At 41.2% G+C, this 16671-nt stretch overlaps 4 protein-coding genes across 15 annotated transcripts in view; 2 read left to right on the top strand and 2 right to left on the bottom strand.

The window, feature by feature from the left end:
• The first annotated feature begins 255 nt into the window (after positions 1–255).
• Positions 256–1426, top strand: LOC117140916 (dihydropteridine reductase). The gene is made up of 2 exons (XM_033304101.1): positions 256–573; positions 670–1426. The coding sequence occupies exons 1-2, from the start codon at positions 490–492 to the stop codon at positions 1291–1293; spliced, it is 708 nt and encodes a 235-aa protein (XP_033159992.1). The 5' UTR covers positions 256–489; the 3' UTR covers positions 1294–1426.
• On the bottom strand, positions 1410–2907 carry LOC117140915 (vesicle transport protein USE1). The gene is made up of 3 exons (XM_033304100.1): positions 2469–2907; positions 1982–2338; positions 1410–1591 (listed from the first exon to the last, which is right to left on the bottom strand). The coding sequence occupies exons 1-3, from the start codon at positions 2818–2820 to the stop codon at positions 1548–1550; spliced, it is 753 nt and encodes a 250-aa protein (XP_033159991.1). The 5' UTR covers positions 2821–2907; the 3' UTR covers positions 1410–1547.
• Positions 2908–3536: 629 nt separating this feature from the next.
• On the top strand, positions 3537–10317 carry LOC117140912 (protein nervous wreck). 10 transcript variants are annotated; one of them, XM_033304095.1, is made up of 13 exons: positions 3537–3617; positions 4278–4391; positions 4464–4693; positions 4770–5297; positions 5587–6475; positions 6550–6718; positions 6788–7207; positions 7469–7525; positions 8963–8988; positions 9160–9298; positions 9374–9499; positions 9563–9924; positions 10024–10317. In XM_033304095.1, exons 2-13 carry the CDS (start codon positions 4368–4370, stop codon positions 10078–10080), a joined length of 3027 nt encoding a protein of 1008 aa, XP_033159986.1. In that variant the 5' UTR covers positions 3537–3617; positions 4278–4367; the 3' UTR covers positions 10081–10317. The 10 variants fall into 10 exon arrangements, with proteins under 10 accessions (XP_033159986.1, XP_033159980.1, XP_033159982.1 ...); XM_033304089.1 differs by adding an exon at positions 8250–8282 and having other exon boundaries at positions 6550–7207; positions 9160–9499; XM_033304091.1 differs by adding an exon at positions 8250–8282 and having other exon boundaries at positions 6550–7207; positions 9371–9924.
• Positions 10318–11384: 1067 nt separating this feature from the next.
• LOC117140914 (gamma-aminobutyric acid receptor subunit beta) overlaps positions 11385–16671 on the bottom strand; it is a 34733-nt gene continuing 29446 nt past the window's right edge. For all 3 annotated transcript variants that reach the window (XM_033304098.1, XM_033304097.1, XM_033304099.1), the window contains one exon: positions 11385–16605. In XM_033304098.1, the coding sequence (XP_033159989.1) occupies positions 16444–16605 (162 nt within the window). In that variant the 3' untranslated portion in view covers positions 11385–16443. The remainder of the gene's footprint in view (positions 16606–16671) is intronic.

Genomic DNA, 16671 nt, shown 5'->3' on the forward strand with positions numbered 1-16671 from the left:
CGTGACGTAACGCGACGACGACTGGTGGGACTGAGTGGAAAACACAGCTACGGCGCGTAACTCTGGTCTGGTGGAAATGCGGCGCACGAATTTCACGCATTTCCCTTTTCAAAAAAGAGCAGCGAGCAGTGCGTGAGCGAGATGGGTAAAGTTGGCGGCGAACAGCTGTTGAATACCAAAAAAAAAATACCAAATAACGCCTTGCCCACGCCAGTGTGACCTTGCTGTGCGTGTTCTGGTCATCTTATTGATTTTCCACTTGTTGCTGCTTCTGTATCTTCTTGTAGCGAATAAAAAGCTATATCTGCACGCTGAGCTTAAACTCGACTTGAAATTTATTCTCTCGATTATTACCGGTAGAACTGGTCTCGCGGTTAAAAACCCCAGCTGCGTTCAAAGCTCCCGCACGATTTTGACTCACCAAGATCGGAGTTCTCGTGTTTTTTCGCATTTAGTTAAATTGCAGCTTTAAAACTGGCAGCACGCATCATGTCCGCAGGTCGAGTGGTTATTTACGGTGGCAAGGGAGCCTTGGGTTCGGCCTGTGTCGACCACTTTAAAGCCAACAATTATGTGAGTTACCTTTCACTTAATTATTAAATACAATTGCCTCAATGTCTATTGTTTTCCCTCGCGGCGGCTACGACCTTCACCTGGATAATCCATCAGTGGGTTGGCAGCATCGATCTGACGGAGAACGAGAAGGCCGACGTTAGCATCGTGGTGCCACGCGATGCTGCTTGGGCGGAACAGGAGGAAACGGTGGTCTCCAAGGTCGGGGAATCCCTTGCCGGCGAGAAGCTGGATGCCGTCATCTGCGTTGCTGGCGGTTGGGCAGGTGGTAATGCCAAAAAGGATCTGGCCAAGAATGCCGATCTCATGTGGAAGCAGAGCGTGTGGACCTCCGCCATTTCGGCAGCTGTGGCGGCTCAGCATCTGAAGGCAGGAGGAGTGCTGGCTCTCACTGGAGCTAAGCCCGCTCTGGAGGGCACCCCCGGTATGATTGGCTATGGAATGGCCAAGGCAGCTGTCCACCAATTGACCCGCTCGCTGGGCGCTGAGAAATCCGGTCTGCCAGCTGGATCCCTGGCTGTATCCATACTTCCCGTAACTCTGGATACACCCATGAACCGTAAATGGATGCCGGATGCGGACTTTGGCACCTGGACTCCACTCACCGAGGTGGCCGGACTTTTCCTTAAGTGGACCCAAGATCAGGAGAGGCCCAAAACTGGATCCCTGCTGCAGCTGATCACCAAAAACGGCATTACGCAGCTTATCGCTGCCGAATAGGTTTAAAAATACAGATACGGATCCAAATAACACTTGCTGATGGAACAAAAATGCTCAAAACCATAATCTAAACGCTTTCGCTTGTACATAAACTATTCATAAATAAATCGCTGGGCTGCTTTCGATCGTTTAATGTGGTTCTGCTTACACGATTTGGGGGGCTCTGGGGATAACCTTATGAACTCGGGAGCTTAACGAGCGTTTAAAGCTTGCTTAGAGTACAATCTTTAGTTTGGTTGTTTTGGAAACTGTTTCTACGCCTTCTTCTTCTTCATAATCTTCATGAATAACACCATACCTGTAAATTGAAAGGGGAATAAACTCATTAGTATGATTAACCAACAGTCGAACTGCAATAAATCGAACCAATTAAGAAATGTAATTTGGAACTGAGTCACGGCAAACTTGTTTACTTGGATTAAGTTAAGTGACTCGCAGCGTTTTCTCAAATAATAATAATAATAATGGAATCTTATATATATTTTTCTGTTTTCGTTCTTGTATTGAATATTTATAATCTTGTGTTTAACATATTCAAGAAACTTGTACTATAAACGTCTTGAAATCGGTGTTGTTGAGTTGGATAAGTTAAGGTGGTTTATATTTTTTAAGTAAATGAATTGGGATTTTCCAAGAGGGGTTCTTTTTTGCAGCTTAAACAAGACTTCCACAAAATTCAATGACTCACCTATAAAAGTGGCAATTACAAAGGCAATCATCAGCCACAGCCAGCACTTGTAGGCTTTTTTCGAATGTTGCTCCAGTTTCTCAGCCTCTTTTCCTAGCGAATTGATATTGCGATCTGCCATTCCGGCGGAACGTGACACAACCTCCGTGTCTCTCCGGATAATCTTGTTGGCGGTCTCCGTCTGTTCCTTCAAGTTTCGAGTCAGTGAGAGCATGTGCTCGGTGATCTTCTCCTGGGCATTCGTATAATACTTGGCAGCCTGGTTCATGTTTTCCCCAGAAGTGTCCTGTGCGGTTGTGCTTCCGGAACTGGCAGAGGACTCATCTGCTCCTCGACGTCTTCGCAGGGCATCGGCATCTAAAATAAATGTTTTTTAAGTTTTGAACTGATTAAAAAATTAATCAAGGACTTTTTACAGATGTAACAGCAAAAGTTGGTTTTAAGAAATTTTAAAATAAGTGCAAAAAGTTTGTTAATTCTTTATTACCCTGCAGCAGTTCCTTTCGCAGTTCGTTGTGATATTTGGTGTTTTGCAGCTGCCTCATTTCTTTCAGTGCATTTTCCCCTGTTTCGCTAACGGATGAGGATTGTGAAGCAGTCTTTGTTGTGGCACCGGGAACGTCTGTATATCCGGTGGATATTTTAAGGGCCTTAAGGCGCTCCAAGTAGACCGGGATACGTTTGGCACTCTGCGGATCGCCCATCGCCTCCAGCTCGGCGAGCATTGTGTCCAGGGACTTGATGAACTTCTGCAGCCTCCAGAAGTTCTGCTCGCTTTTGGCCAAATCCTCGCAGTTGGTCAGCAGGGTGCGGATATTTACATTTAGCTTCGTGGCCATTTTCAAGGGGAAAACATAAAAACAACAAAGTACAAATTCCTAAATTAAAATACCAGGTCGAACCCCATTTGATGTCAGCAGCTGGTCCTATTAGATGGCGATAGAAACTTATCGATAGGTGTCGTGAGTAGTGATGGAAAATTATTGGGGATGTGTATGTAAAATGTAAAACGTAAAAATATAATCAAATAAACTTAAAAACCTGTGAAAATTTGATTCTTTAAAATATTAAAACAATCATATGCAACCAATATGCCATATTCATAAACTCATAAACTTATAAATGAGGTTTTTAATACATGTATACTATCTAAAAATATCGTTATGCATTTATATTATTTCTTGCATACTCTTGGGCCCGACGAGAAAATCTTATCAAACCTCTTGGCCAATATCTGAAGTTATCAATTAAACCGTTTTTGATAGCCACAGCATATGAGTAGTTTCATGCAAACGCACATTTTTGTTAGCAGTTGTCGTACGCCAGGTGTCAAGATCAAATGGCAAACCATTCAAAGGTTGAAATTTTATAGTTTTTTTTTTCTAATTCCCTTGAAGTGCCGTTACACGCAAAGTGAGGTGTTATCAAACAGCTGACGGAGCAAAAACAATAAAACTCACCCTCTTTGTTAACGGTACTAGAGGCCATGAATGAAACGCGACTTCGTTCTCTCTCGACTCTCTCTCACCGCCGCTCTCTTTGGCGGTCTCTTCCTGTCCCTGCGCAGCAGCACCAGCAGTTAACGGTGCATGTTGAAAAGTTCCCACACAAACGTCGTGAAAATCGAAATCGATAAGTAAGCAACGGATTTTAGCTGCCCAGAAAAAGTCCACAAATTTCAGTGAAAACCCAGCGATAAGAATCCCAAAAAGTACTAATCCGGCTGTAAAACAACAATCTTACCAGGCCATGTCCAAAAAAAGTGTTAGCCAAGTGTTTTGAATATCGTAGTTGTGGAAATGCCTAAAAAATAAGCTAGTCTGGGGCCAGAGAAATCGATACGATACCCCAAAAAAGGGGGGCTGCTGCGTGGGCTGCCCGAGTGAAAATTTCCAGCTAAAAATAGTTCTAGATTTGAGCTTGAAGAAAACCCTTGATATCCATTGCGTTTCAATGCCAGTTATCATTGCATTTTCGTTACATAAGTTTTGAGACCCGTTGCTGCGTAGCGAAGTCATTAACGGCTTAAGGACCACACAACCACCCACATGTACCACCACCACCCATTTACACAGCCAAAAATAATCGGAAAATATATATAATAAATATCAGTAGGGCTACATTTTATCTAATCTTTAATTTGATAATGTTAAATTCTTTGATATAAGCCATGACGTTAAAAATAAATCTCCCCTTCTAAGCCAGTGAATTAAGGTTTCCATATATCAAGATGGGATCTTTAAAGTGTATTATTATACCCGTATATCCGCTCATAAAACCATCATACTATTTACAGTTGCTAGAGGTAATGTAACACCATTAAGTCGGAGCTAAAATAGAAAAAAAACCAATTGTAGAGTGACCCGATTGTCGTAGAAAAAGCCCCATGATGCAGCCGCCGCCGCGTAAGGTAAATCATAAATAAATCCAATTGATAAAGGTAGTTCCCCAATAATCATTCGTATAACTCGTATTCCTGCAGGGAAACTATGTGAAATTCCTCAAGAATTTGCACACGGAGCAGGTGGCCAAGCTGCAGCTGAAGAACCAGCATGAGTGCGACCTCCTGGAGGACATCCGGCAGTTCACCATCAAGCGTTCCGCTGTCGAGAAGTCGTACAGTGAGTCGCTGCTCAAGATCTCATCGCAGTATCTCAACAAGAAGATACCCAATATACCAGATATTAAGATGGAGGGCATGGAGGAGCGCTGGTGGGTATTGCTTTCCAGCTGACTAGTAAAGTACTTCAGGGAACCTTCTTTAACTTATCTGTACGTAATCTTATAGGAACATGTGGAGCGTTTGGCGCACTGTGCTCGAGGAGAATGAGAAACTGGCTCGTGCTCGATTGGCCGCTATAGAGGTGTTTCAACAGCAAATCGCGGATGAGGCCAAGGTTCTTCGGGACTATAAGTTGGCCATAGCTAAGCGCTCGCTATCCGGAATTGTCAATGTGCAGAAGGAGCTCCATCTGAGCGTGGGCGATGTGGACAAGACCAAGAAATCATACTTTGACGAAGAGCATTGTGCTCACGATGTCCGGGACAAGGCCCGCGATATCGAGGAGAAGCTTAAGAAGAAGAAGGGCTCCTTCTTTCAATCAATCACTTCGCTGCAGAAGAACAGCGCCCGGGTCACATCTCGCAAGGAGCTGCTGGAGGAGAAGTCCTCTGGCGCCCGGAATGACTACGTACTCAGCTTGGCGGCGGCCAACGCCCATCAGAATCGCTACTTCACCGTCGATCTGCAGACCACGATGACCACCATGGAGAACTATGTCTTCGAGCGGGTTGCCGAGTACCTGATGCTAATGGGGTAAGTGTATAATGCAATGCTCATAAATTACTGCCCAGTTTTATAAACCATCCACAAGTGCAAAATCGGTGAATCAATTATAAATTTTACAAGTCCAAAGCCATTTCCTAATCAATGTTTGCTCAAGTCGACAATTATATTCTGATAATATTTATGGTGCTACTGATATTGCTCATAAAGTTATTAAATACTTTTATTTAACCTTATGAGTCATATACATAACACTTCTGTCTTGGGAAATCCTCATATTAATGCTGCCTAACCATTAAAATAAATACATCTTTTCCAGACGCACAGAGCTGTTGACTTGCTCGGCTACGCAGAATAGCTTCGGAAAGATCCGCGACCAGGCGCAGCAGTTGACCCGGGAGTACAACCTGCAGTGCTGCTACCTGTTCTATCCGGTGCTGAAGCAGCACATCCAATACGACTTCGAGGCGTGCGACAATGATCCGGTGCGTAAGGTGACCGCGGAGCACGAGTCCGCCGCAGAAACGCTAACCAAGGAGGCCAAGAATCTGGCCGGAAGAGTGGTCAAGGAGAATGCCTCGATCAGGGAGAATGCCAAGAAGCTAGCCCTGTGCCAGTCGCTGCGAGACTCCGGCCAGCGCACGGATCCCAACGATCCGAATGGACCGGATCTGGACACCAAGATCGAGGAGTTCCGTGATCAAATCCGTCGATCCGAGACGGAGAAGACAAAGGCGGAGGCATGTCTGCAGTGCCTGCGCGATGGCGGCATCAACGTGGACGAGTGGGTGCAGGAGGCCGAGATCATGGGTGTACAGGAGCTGACGCGTTCGGCCAGTTCCATTTCGATGCGCACCGACGCCTCTGGCCAGGGCGAGAATCCCAGTTCCGATTCCTTCTACGACAGCGACAAGGAGGAGACTCAGGCACAGGCAGCTGCCCAAACGAAGCCCAAGCAGGAGCAACAGTTATCCAGGGATCGTACCTTCAGCGATAGTGAGGATGAGCCCGAAGTGCGTCCTTCGGCGGCGGCAGCTTCTTCTGCAGCTGCTGCCTCGTCATCCATGATGGCCAGTAGTGCTGGTGGCTGGGATGATCCCACTGAGGTCAACTGGGGAGCTGCCGAGGAGGAGGAGGACAAGGACGAACCGATTGTCCCAGAGCCCAAGGAGGCGATCTTCAAGTGCACTGCACTCTACAGCTACACGGTATGTCATCTTTTTTTTGACACTTCTTTAACGATTCTTTGAACAGATAATCTAATCTTTCACTTTTCCCACAGGCCCAGAATCCCGACGAGCTCACCATCGTCGAAAATGAACAGCTCGAGGTGGTTGGCGAGGGCGACGGCGATGGGTGGCTGAGGGCCCGCAACTATCGCGGCGAGGAGGGCTACGTGCCACACAATTATCTGGACATCGACCAGGAGACAGCGGGCAGCGCCTTTAATGGTACTTCAGGCAATCAATTGCGCTCTCAAATCTCATTCTCATCTGTCGATTATACCGTTGACAATGAAGATCAGACAGTGGACTCGATGCAATCGCCCGACCAGGTGTCGGTCATCATGGCGCCCCAGAAGCGAGTCAAATCGGACGTGGAATGGTGCATCGCGCTGTACGACTACGACGCCACCGCCGAGGATGAGCTGACCTTCGAGGAGGGCGACAAGATCAAGATCATCACCAAGACCGCCCACGGCGTGGACGACGGTTGGTGGGAGGGCGAGCTGGATGGCAAGTTCGGCAACTTTCCCTCGCTGGTCGTCGAGGAGTGCGACGAGATGGGCGAGCCGCTCAGCGAGGGTGGCGACGAGTCACCTCCGCCCACCGCGGCGCCCACTTTCGCACTGCCCCCCGCTCCGGCCCTGCCACCAGAGTACGCCCACGAACTGGAACTGGAGCTCACTGAGGATATGTTTGGTTCTCAGGATACAGCAGGTAAGCATTTGAAAATACTGGATAAGATATAAGATATTATAGTTAGGATATATGAATATCAATGAATTTCATTTATAGTCATATTGTTTGTAAGTACCTATACACAGAATATATTAAATTTGTTAGGATTGGGTTAGGAATCCTTAGCATTATCATTTGTCTTAATTTTTTATATGGATGTACTTAACTATTTAAGCTCGTATATAACTGAAAGTTTTTGAAATATTTCGGAGAGTTAATCGTTTACCCCGATTTCGACAGATGAGGATAGCGGCTATATACCCAACGGCGCTGCTGCCCCGAGTATGCCTCCGCCAGGTAAATGTCATATCGCACCCTATCACCTGGTCTTTTGTTTCCCCTATCTATATCTCTATTTAAACTATATCGATATCGATTCCTATATAGTACCGAACATTTGTATAATTTTCAACTTTCCACTATCGAAAAAAAGCAAGAAAAGAAAACCTAAAATTTCCAATCAAAAGTACTGTTATACCTGCTTCTATATTCTCTAGAGGTAAACCTATTCTCCAAAAGCGCAGCTCGTCTAACTACTAACCACTTATATACCACTACTACCACCACCAATCCACCACTAAATCACCAAAAGTTAACCACAAAATTACCACGAATTACCACCATTTATCACTGTAACTACTCTCCACTACTCTCCGTTAATGTGCTATTTTGTCTCTCGTCTCCAAAAGTCTTCGCAAGTCTCCGCAGCCGAGACGAAATCAACCGATGAAATGCCCTACGATTTCTTAAAGTGTTTTTCTTAGGCTGCTTGTCAGAAAGTGTCGTGCCGTGTTACCGTTATTTCTCCAACTTCGATTATTTCTTTTTGCAGCTTCTCTTTATCTCTTTATATATACGAAGATATAACTGTGATGTGTGTGTGTGGCACTGATATTTCAATTTAATTGCATTTAAAGCTTTGATTGGTTATTAATTTGTCTGGATATCACGTTTTTCTTTTATTGCCGTTTTGCATTGATTGTTTTTCTCTCAGTGTAATTGTGTCTTTGTGTCATTTAAGGCCAGAACCAAAGCCAAACTACTGCCAAGAAGGGTAATTTAATAAATATGCTCTTTTATCTAAACTATCTTATACCCGAAACTTTTCCTGATTGAGTAATTCTTAGTGTAGGAAAATCTGTTTCAACTCCACTGTTTGAGAGCATGTCCAAACCCCCTCTTAACTATTGTTAAACTTTCAAAATGAGATTTTCTTCTTGGTATATAGAAAAATATATATATATTCGGTATAAGGTTTTTATCAACCTCTTTACAACTATTACCCTAAAGTCTTTTAAATAAAATCTATACATACTCTTTTAATAAAGAAAAGCCCTTGTTCTATGTATATATTTCAATCCTATCGGTTTACACCTGTAGCTCAGTAGTTATCAGACTGAATTTGGAATCAAAGACTTTATATGAATCCCTAGTTTTCTACCAATCTCCTCCCGCATGCTTGTCAGCCTCCAATCTGAATAAATGTAACCGAAAATTTTACTTTTGCTAAAGTTTTCATTTTGTTTAGTTTCCAATTGTCAAACCTAATCGTGTACTTAGATAGTTTTTGTTCCAAGGCTGCCTTGACTTGATCCTAAATATTTTTGGTTTCCTCCTCACCGCTCTATAACATTTGGATCGATAAAATGTATTCATATAAGATATAATATTCCGAAAATATGATTGATACTAAGCCAACAAATCTTTTCTCATTTATTTTTAACGCATACTCAGTACTCATCCAAGAGCCTGGCATGGAGGTAAAATATTAACATATTAAACAAAATTTATATATTATTTCACAATTCTTGATATAAACATAAGATATACTTAATTATAATTTATATTTTCTTTTTATATAAACATGTGCTATATACAATATATCTCTTTTTCTTTATCTTATCAGCTAATGATTTTTTGCGCTTTTCCAGGACGATCTAAGTGACGATGGGCAGCCGCCGCCGTCCTTGCCGCCGCCCCAACTAGCGAAGGCGGGCGGATCCGCTCCTGGATCTGGGAGCAAGGTCGAAAAGGGGGCGGCGGCAGGTGGCGCCAACACGCTAAACTTAGGTATGGCACAAATAATTGTTACCGCTGCAACCCCCATGGTTGAAGACGGTGCCGATAAATCTTTCCCACCAGTAGGCGAGAGCGATGCGCAGCCAGAGGAGCAGGTGTCCAAGGAGCAGCCGGCGGAAGTGGCCAAAAAGCCAGATATTGCGCCCAAGCCGCTGGCCAAGGTGGCGCCACAGAGCGCGCCGGCCAAAGAAGGTAATGCTGGAGTGAGGCCCGTGGTGAGCATTACACTGACCGAGTATCCATCCTGTGACGCAGAGGACCAACAGTCCTTCTCGGAGGGCACCGATTCGGCTTCGGTGGCCGATGTGCCGGTACTGCAGGATGCGGAGGATCCATTCAACGAGAAGGCCAAGGGAGAGTCCGGCGACGGTTCGGGATTTGAGGCCAATTTCGAGGCCAACTTCGATGCCAACTTTGATGACGCCTTTGCTGGAAGCGGAGGAGGTGGGGGCGGTGGAGGTGGCGGTGGGGAGCAGTCCAACGACTTGGACATCAACGGAGAGGCAGCAGGAGAAGCAGTATCTGGATCTGCGGCTGGCGATGAGGATATTGAGGCACCCAAACAGGTGGTCGGTGGGCGAGCTAGCATACCCGAGGAATTGGACTCAAATCAATTGGCACGTTTGCAAAATCTGAAGGAGTCGAACGCTTAGATTCGGAGCTCCGGTCTCTACCTCTTGGTCGGCACTTCAATGTTGTTTCTTTTGTTCTTTTAGGCACACTACCATGAGCATGAAATATACTATGTAGACTATAGCCACGGACAGTTATAGAGCGGATCAGCGGAACACCACAGCCACAGCCACAACCACAACCAAACCCCACAACACTCGATAGCATTTTGATCTCACACTCATCCCACAACCTATCCAACAAATCCAAACACACAGATGATATAGCCTGACTCAGACGGACTTATCGCAGCTTATCGATCGGGTGGCGGATATAGATCATAGCAAGCCCTATCGAATTGGTTATACCTATTAAAGCAACTAGGTTTGTTTCGGCCGCCCGATTTTACATACAACGACACAATAGCAGGATATAGAATATATGTATGTACTTAAATCTGGTCGGGATCCCTCTCCCAACTTCACGTACAGCGCTCAAATTGTGTACATCCATTTGAATACTTCTTCTGACTGCCTCTGGGGTTATAGTTAGACATCAACTGGGCCTTCATAAACAAAACCACCATACGATATATTATAACTATATAAATATATACATAATTATGTTAGTTTGTAATGTGTTATACCCTCGGACACGTATGGAATACATTAATATATATAAATGGCATATTGTAACGTTTTGAAAGACAGCAATTACTTATGTAGCACTCAGACACGGGTCTTCGAATATCAGCATCCACAACTAATCGAGCAATAATATGTATATATATCTAAGTGAATTAGAAAATCCAGTTTAGCAGCATTAAGTTAGCCATTCGCTTGAACTTGCCGCCAACAAAAGCCAATCAACTTCAAGGTCAATTCAGTTGGACTTATTTCCCGCTTCTGTTCGCTCCACTTAGTCATAGGATCTCTGCACATTATAGTAAATTAATCGAAGCCGATGACGAATGTATTCGAGTCGATCGAGCGGATCCGTCAGATATATATTGTTGTAATTGTATGCAAAACACTAGCCTAATTAGTTAAATGTTTTCCGTGTCTAGTAAAATGGTCTAAGTTAATGTTGGATGCCAGAACGAAGATATTTGAAATTAGTAAAAAGCCTACTCAATGCGATACTTTGTTTGCGATACTCGTCGAATAGTAAAGTTCATGACTCTCACCAATTGGATAACTTCATATTCACATAACCGATATTACCGATAACAATGGATAACAATGATGAAAACCCAATATATGTGTAAGTCGCAAACTGAATTGTATGTAATTTTTGACCCCGCCCAGTGAGTTAATCAATGTTTTAAGTCATAGTTTACGTACCTTCTGTTCGAAAAACTAACAAATAAAATTTCCACTTTAAAGCAAGAAAAAAATAAGGTTGTGTTTTATCGGGGTACTTAAAATAAAACTAAATGGATTGTAATTTTTTTACATATCTTTATTTATATTCACTTCATTGCAATATTATAATTTTCCTTCTTGGTTTGCATTTTTCCCTTTGGATGTTTTTAGTTTTAGTATTTAACTTAATAATATAGGTTCCTTCTTGGGTTTTATCATTTACTTTCTTGTAACACTCATCTCTTATTATTTTCCCTTTTTTAATTATTTTGTTATGTGTGTGTTTATCATTTATATGCTATAGATAATTATTCTCATTTCAGTTTTCCTTTTTTTGGTTTTTTCTTAATTTTGTTTTTCATTTTATATAACGAAATTAACACAGTCAAAATTTGTGATCAGTGATCAATCATTACATACGCATTACGTTTTAAATTATTCCTCTTGCCTTTCCCTCCCAATCCGAGGCTCCTCAAACATAGCTTGCTTATATACTTATGTGGGTGTGGGTGTTTCATTTTGGGGTTTCCGAGGCCAATGGGTTGAGCAACCGAAATTCTGGGAATGAGGGGCTGTGGAACCAATAATTGACAGCAGACCAATGTGAACTATGATTTTTGTTTGGGGTCCTAACAGATTGCAGGCCGGCTGGCTGGTAATCATAAAACATGTTCATTTATTGCATTTAGGAACTCTTTTTGATGGACGGATAAAACCAAAAATTATATATAGAAACAACACTGCTCCTCGATCAGCTTTCGATAGCTGTAACTGCTCGACGACGATGGTATGAGACTTGAAGCTGGTAAATTGATGGCTAACAAAGCATACACACATATATATATTTCAGTAGCCAGGGCCCGCGAAAGGGTTATCTTTGTTCGAGAATTTTAGTTTCTGGGGTCCCTCATCCTAAAAATGTAATAACAAATTTGCGCATTTTATTTTTTTTTAATTTGCTTGAGCAAAGGATTCAACGGATAATGATGCGGACTCAGGGGGATTTGTTTAATAACAAACTAAGAGTATGCAACGTACAACCGTAAGTATGTGTGGTGTGTGATTAGTGTGTTTTATCATTATAACAATTCATGGTTCAATCAATATCTCGTCTTGCTGCCTAGGGTTATAGACTATTTCTCAATAATAATATTCACTTGCATTAACTTTGAATTCACTTTAAAAATGTTTTTAATTACGCTTTCGGTGCAATCTGCATGAACTGGGTTCCAGTTTTTATCAGTGTATCTGTATCTGCATCTGTTTCAGTTTCTGTATCTGCATCTGTGTATTGTGTGGTACAGCTTAATCTAGGGCTCTCAACTTGTTGGTTTGCTTATCTAAATACTTTAGAATTTCATTTTTGGTTTTGCTTGTTTGTTTTTGAGACCACCATACATATATAATATATAATTAAATATACATCATATACATACATACGTAATTATTACATCGCATCACGTATATATCGATCATCAATATAGATTTACTTATTTATTTCTCCCTTTCGGTTGCTTTATAAAACGTTGGTGTTGGTGCCGCCGTCTAAACAGCGACACCAAAAATGCTTCAAACATTTCATTGTGTGTATAATTTAACATTTTACATATTTTCATCGTTTTTTTTTATATTTAATGCTCCGTCCTCATTGTTTTTGTTGTTGTCCTAAATGCTCTTGCATACGCAGCACGTACATATGCATATCATCGTCTTGCGTCGTTAATTTGTTTTTCTTTTATAAAAAAGTCCTCACTATGGGCAACTAAATTTCTTGGTTTTCCATTTCCACAAATAATATCGTAAACTAGGTTGTAGAGTAAAAAATTCCATATGAAAAATTAAACGCATCAATTTGCCATTAAGTGTGTTTTCTTTTCTTTAAAAATGTTTGTCAACTATTTCGCCTTTGCATTGTTTACAACTAAAATGGTTTTTTTTTCATCATTAATTTACGTTCTTTGGAAATACGCTCCGAAACCGTTGAGCAGCTATTTGTTGTTGTTGTTGTCGCATCAAAAATGTATTTGACCTCATTTATAGGGATTATTTATTTTATAGAATTTTTACGAATGAACTTCAGCCATTTGTAAACATTTTGATTTCTGTCTTCGGTAACATAATTGATTTATGACTTGTATAGCTACAAAATATATCTATATATAATTGTGTGACTGTTTTTTTTTTTTATATATAAGCAGATATATATTATTTATGTTCCATATCACCGATTTCACTTTTATGTTGCCGAGTCTCGGATCATAACTATTTTCTTGGGGAATGTTTTGTATGGCTGGTTGATCTCAATTGCAGTTTGCTTCAAATCCGTTTCACTTGGCTCAGTAAATCATAAATTAATTGTTAAATCAATTATTATTTTGGTAAACCTTATATTGCTTTCTTTCGCTCAGATTCCTAGTTAAGAATTGTGATACTCTTTAGCCAACTGTTGGTACAAAATGGGTAAGGACTCTTGGTGCATTTTGACGTAGAGCAGACAGACGATCGAGGTTGTGGCTAAAGGGTATCGAATAGTCGGGTCACGACTCCATCTGTTATTTCATAATTGTTTCAATTGTTTCAACTTGTGTCAGTGAGTGTTTGTGTCTGTCTAGATCGTTAATAAAGTAATTTTCCTTGGGTTCTCTTCTGTAGTCGTTCTGCTGAATTGGTTAGGTAGTCCTTAAGAAGGGTTAAAGGTTTCGTCTTAAGTATATCTAGGGTTCCATAGCTGATCCATTTTGGGTCACCGCCATCCGCATTCGCCTGCGCTGCCTGTCTTCCATTCATAAGTACTTTTCGTATATACAGTTAATTGTTTTTGTGATTTTCTCTTTTTCCATAGGGAATAGGGTTCAATTTGGTTTGGTTTACATATAAAAAACTCGTGCTACATAAACGTAGGTGCCTAAATACGTTATATGAATATATATATATATCTCATATACTTGTGTCGCCTTAAGCCATACTCTATGTACATATACGTGTGGTTGTCTGTGTGTGTGTGTGTGTTTTGGCCATATTATGGCACTTAACTAAATCCTAGCTTTAACTTTAGCTAACTGTACAAAATTCTTTAGCCTTACGATCTGATCTGCACTTGCACTAATCATAAACACTAAATTAAAATTCATTGATGATATTTTGGTATGGCTTGCTTAGTTATCTCCATTGTGCTAAATTGTATTTTAATTTCTTTATTTTACGTTTAAAGTTAAACTCACTTGCCTTTAATTTATGTGTTAGAATTAACTTAACTCTTTTGTTTCTTTCTCTTTGTGTCTGTGATTCATCGAGGAACTTGAGCGAAAATTCAAATATATATATATATGTATATGTCGATATATACGTCGAGTATCTGTGTCCCATTGTCTGCCTGTCAGTGTGTTGGTGTGTATCTGTGTGACATTAGGCTAACTTAAGACGGTGCATCGTAAGTATAACTATCTTTTGTTTGCTTATCGCTTTATTGACTGCTTGAACGCATCCGAGTTAATCGCTTAATCGGACCCGATTACATTAACTAAGTTTAATTGCGAAGTTTTGCTCCTACTTTGCTTTGAGAATGTTCCGACTGTCTTCTGTTTGTATTTACAAATTGAAAATCAATTGTCTTCGTTCAATTTTTTGTTTGGTTTTTTCTTGTTTTAGCAACTATTTGTTATACCTTATATGCTATTTTTCTTAGGCAGTTTCATTCATACTTGTGTACTCTTTATGTTCTATGTTCTATTTGTATTCGTTTTTAATTAACTGGTATTTATTGGGCTTACTTGCGTTTGAAAATTTCACTTAGACTTTAGATTGATTTCTTACGGTGCCGCAAAGTTGTTTTCGAAAAGTTTTTGTTTTTATATCGGTTTCAGTTTGATTCTTGTGTTCGTGAGTGAGTGAGTGCATATTGAATAATTTGTTGTTAGTTTAAAGTTGATATAAAAATTGGTGTAACTAAAATGAATCGTTATCGTTCATACTATTATTTCGCTATGTCAATTGCACTAACTATTTGTATGACTTAACTCCGATGCTTTCTTATAAAAGGTGCGCTCCAAAGTAATCGATAACATCCGTGTCGAGTTCAGTGTGTATGTGTGGCTTTTTGGTTGTGTCTTGTGCAAATGATTAAAAACCACTCGATCTTACGTGACTGCCTCGTGTTCGATATACATTTAAAGTTAACTTAACGAAATCATTCGCCAAACTGATTTGCAATTGTCGAAATTGTTCCTCTTTACTACATTTTGATTTCTAATAAATTTGGCCATTTCACTTGGAAGCGCTAAGTCAGTTCTGAATAAATCAAATCAACCAACTGAATGGGCAATCAATGGATCAGCATAGTGAGTTCCGGTTAAGTACTGGTTAAGTATCGGTTAAGTTCAGGTTTGGTTTTCATTGCGGTTACTGGGAGCGTGCAGCTAAAAGGGAGGGGGAACGCACTTAAATTAGAGGAAGACTCTCCGGGTGTTTTGCTTTTGAAGTGGGAAGCAAAGGTCATTCGTATCTTAAACTTAAACTCAAAATCGCCGCAAAGATAATGGAAATTATTTAACGTCTAGTATTTTGGTGTGTTGATTTCAACTTATCGACTGCGCTATTTCGAGGGTTTCTCAATGTCATCGTTCGTTTCCGTTTAATGCCTATGTTGCGTATGATTTTTGATCGTTATATTTGTGGTTGAAATGGTTTTCTGTCGGTTCATAATTCTCCTCAACTCCTTCACTTATGCCTTTCGTTATATAATTTTCACTACAATTTGCTAATCTGTTGCTTTTGATTATTCTTCATTCATTTATACTCGTTTGGTTGTTAATGCTAATGTTGTTTTCTTTATGTTTTCTTTTATATTCTGTGTAAATCTATTTAACAATATTCTTTGCTTTCGACCTTGTAATATGTGTGTGTGTCCTTTCCGCAATTGTATTAAACAATAAACTCTTCTGCCTCTGCATTTTCATATCGCTAGTTAAAATTAGTTTTGTTTCCGCTTCGTTTTTTTTTGTGCCTATTTTTCTGTATTTTTTTGCGGGTTTTGGTTTCTGCGTTTTTTTATTTTTTGTGTGGTTTTTCAGCGCCCTGCCAAGTTTGACTCTCTCGTGCGCTGTTCACTCCTGTGTCCTTGGGCCACGCCCTCGACTGCTTGCGCCGCTTGTGGACGACGCCCTACTCCTCGCCCAGGAGCACCAGATCATCGGCGACCACGTCGCTGACATGCAGGTAGATGATCCAGTACATCAGGTTGAAGCACACGAAGCACACGGGGAACACGATGCGTGAGTACTTGTCGATGTCGGAGGGCGTGATGCCCAGCAGCTTGTTGATGTCCTGTTGGTGGAATGAAGATCAGGATTCGATCGGGGATTAAGGATCGATCAGGTTTGGGTGGTTGGT

This window comes from Drosophila mauritiana, chromosome 3L (assembly GCF_004382145.1).
Source record: "Drosophila mauritiana strain mau12 chromosome 3L, ASM438214v1, whole genome shotgun sequence".
Lineage (NCBI taxonomy): Eukaryota > Metazoa > Arthropoda > Insecta > Diptera > Drosophilidae > Drosophila > Drosophila mauritiana.

What these genes read in the sequence shown, in the direction of transcription:
- LOC117140916 (XM_033304101.1), top strand. Translation starts at nt 490, where the DNA reads ATGTCCGCAGGTCGAGTGGTTATTTACGGTGGCAAGGGAGCCTTGGGT. An exon ending in ACTTTAAAGCCAACAATTAT is followed by an intron (nt 574 to 669) that starts GTGAGTTACCTT and finishes ATAATCCATCAG; the next exon opens with TGGGTTGGCAGCATCGATCT.
- LOC117140915 (XM_033304100.1), bottom strand. Translation starts at nt 2,820, where the DNA reads ATGGCCACGAAGCTAAATGTAAATATCCGCACCCTGCTGACCAACTGC. An exon ending in GCGAAAGGAACTGCTGCAGG is followed by an intron (nt 2,339 to 2,468) that starts GTAATAAAGAAT and finishes CATTTATTTTAG; the next exon opens with ATGCCGATGCCCTGCGAAGA. An exon ending in TGTAATTGCCACTTTTATAG is followed by an intron (nt 1,592 to 1,981) that starts GTGAGTCATTGA and finishes TTCAATTTACAG; the next exon opens with GTATGGTGTTATTCATGAAG.
- LOC117140912 (XM_033304086.1), top strand. Translation starts at nt 4,368, where the DNA reads ATGATGCAGCCGCCGCCGCGTAAG. An exon ending in TGCAGCCGCCGCCGCGTAAG is followed by an intron (nt 4,392 to 4,463) that starts GTAAATCATAAA and finishes GTATTCCTGCAG; the next exon opens with GGAAACTATGTGAAATTCCT. An exon ending in CCAAACTACTGCCAAGAAGG is followed by an intron (nt 8,283 to 8,962) that starts GTAATTTAATAA and finishes ACGCATACTCAG; the next exon opens with TACTCATCCAAGAGCCTGGC.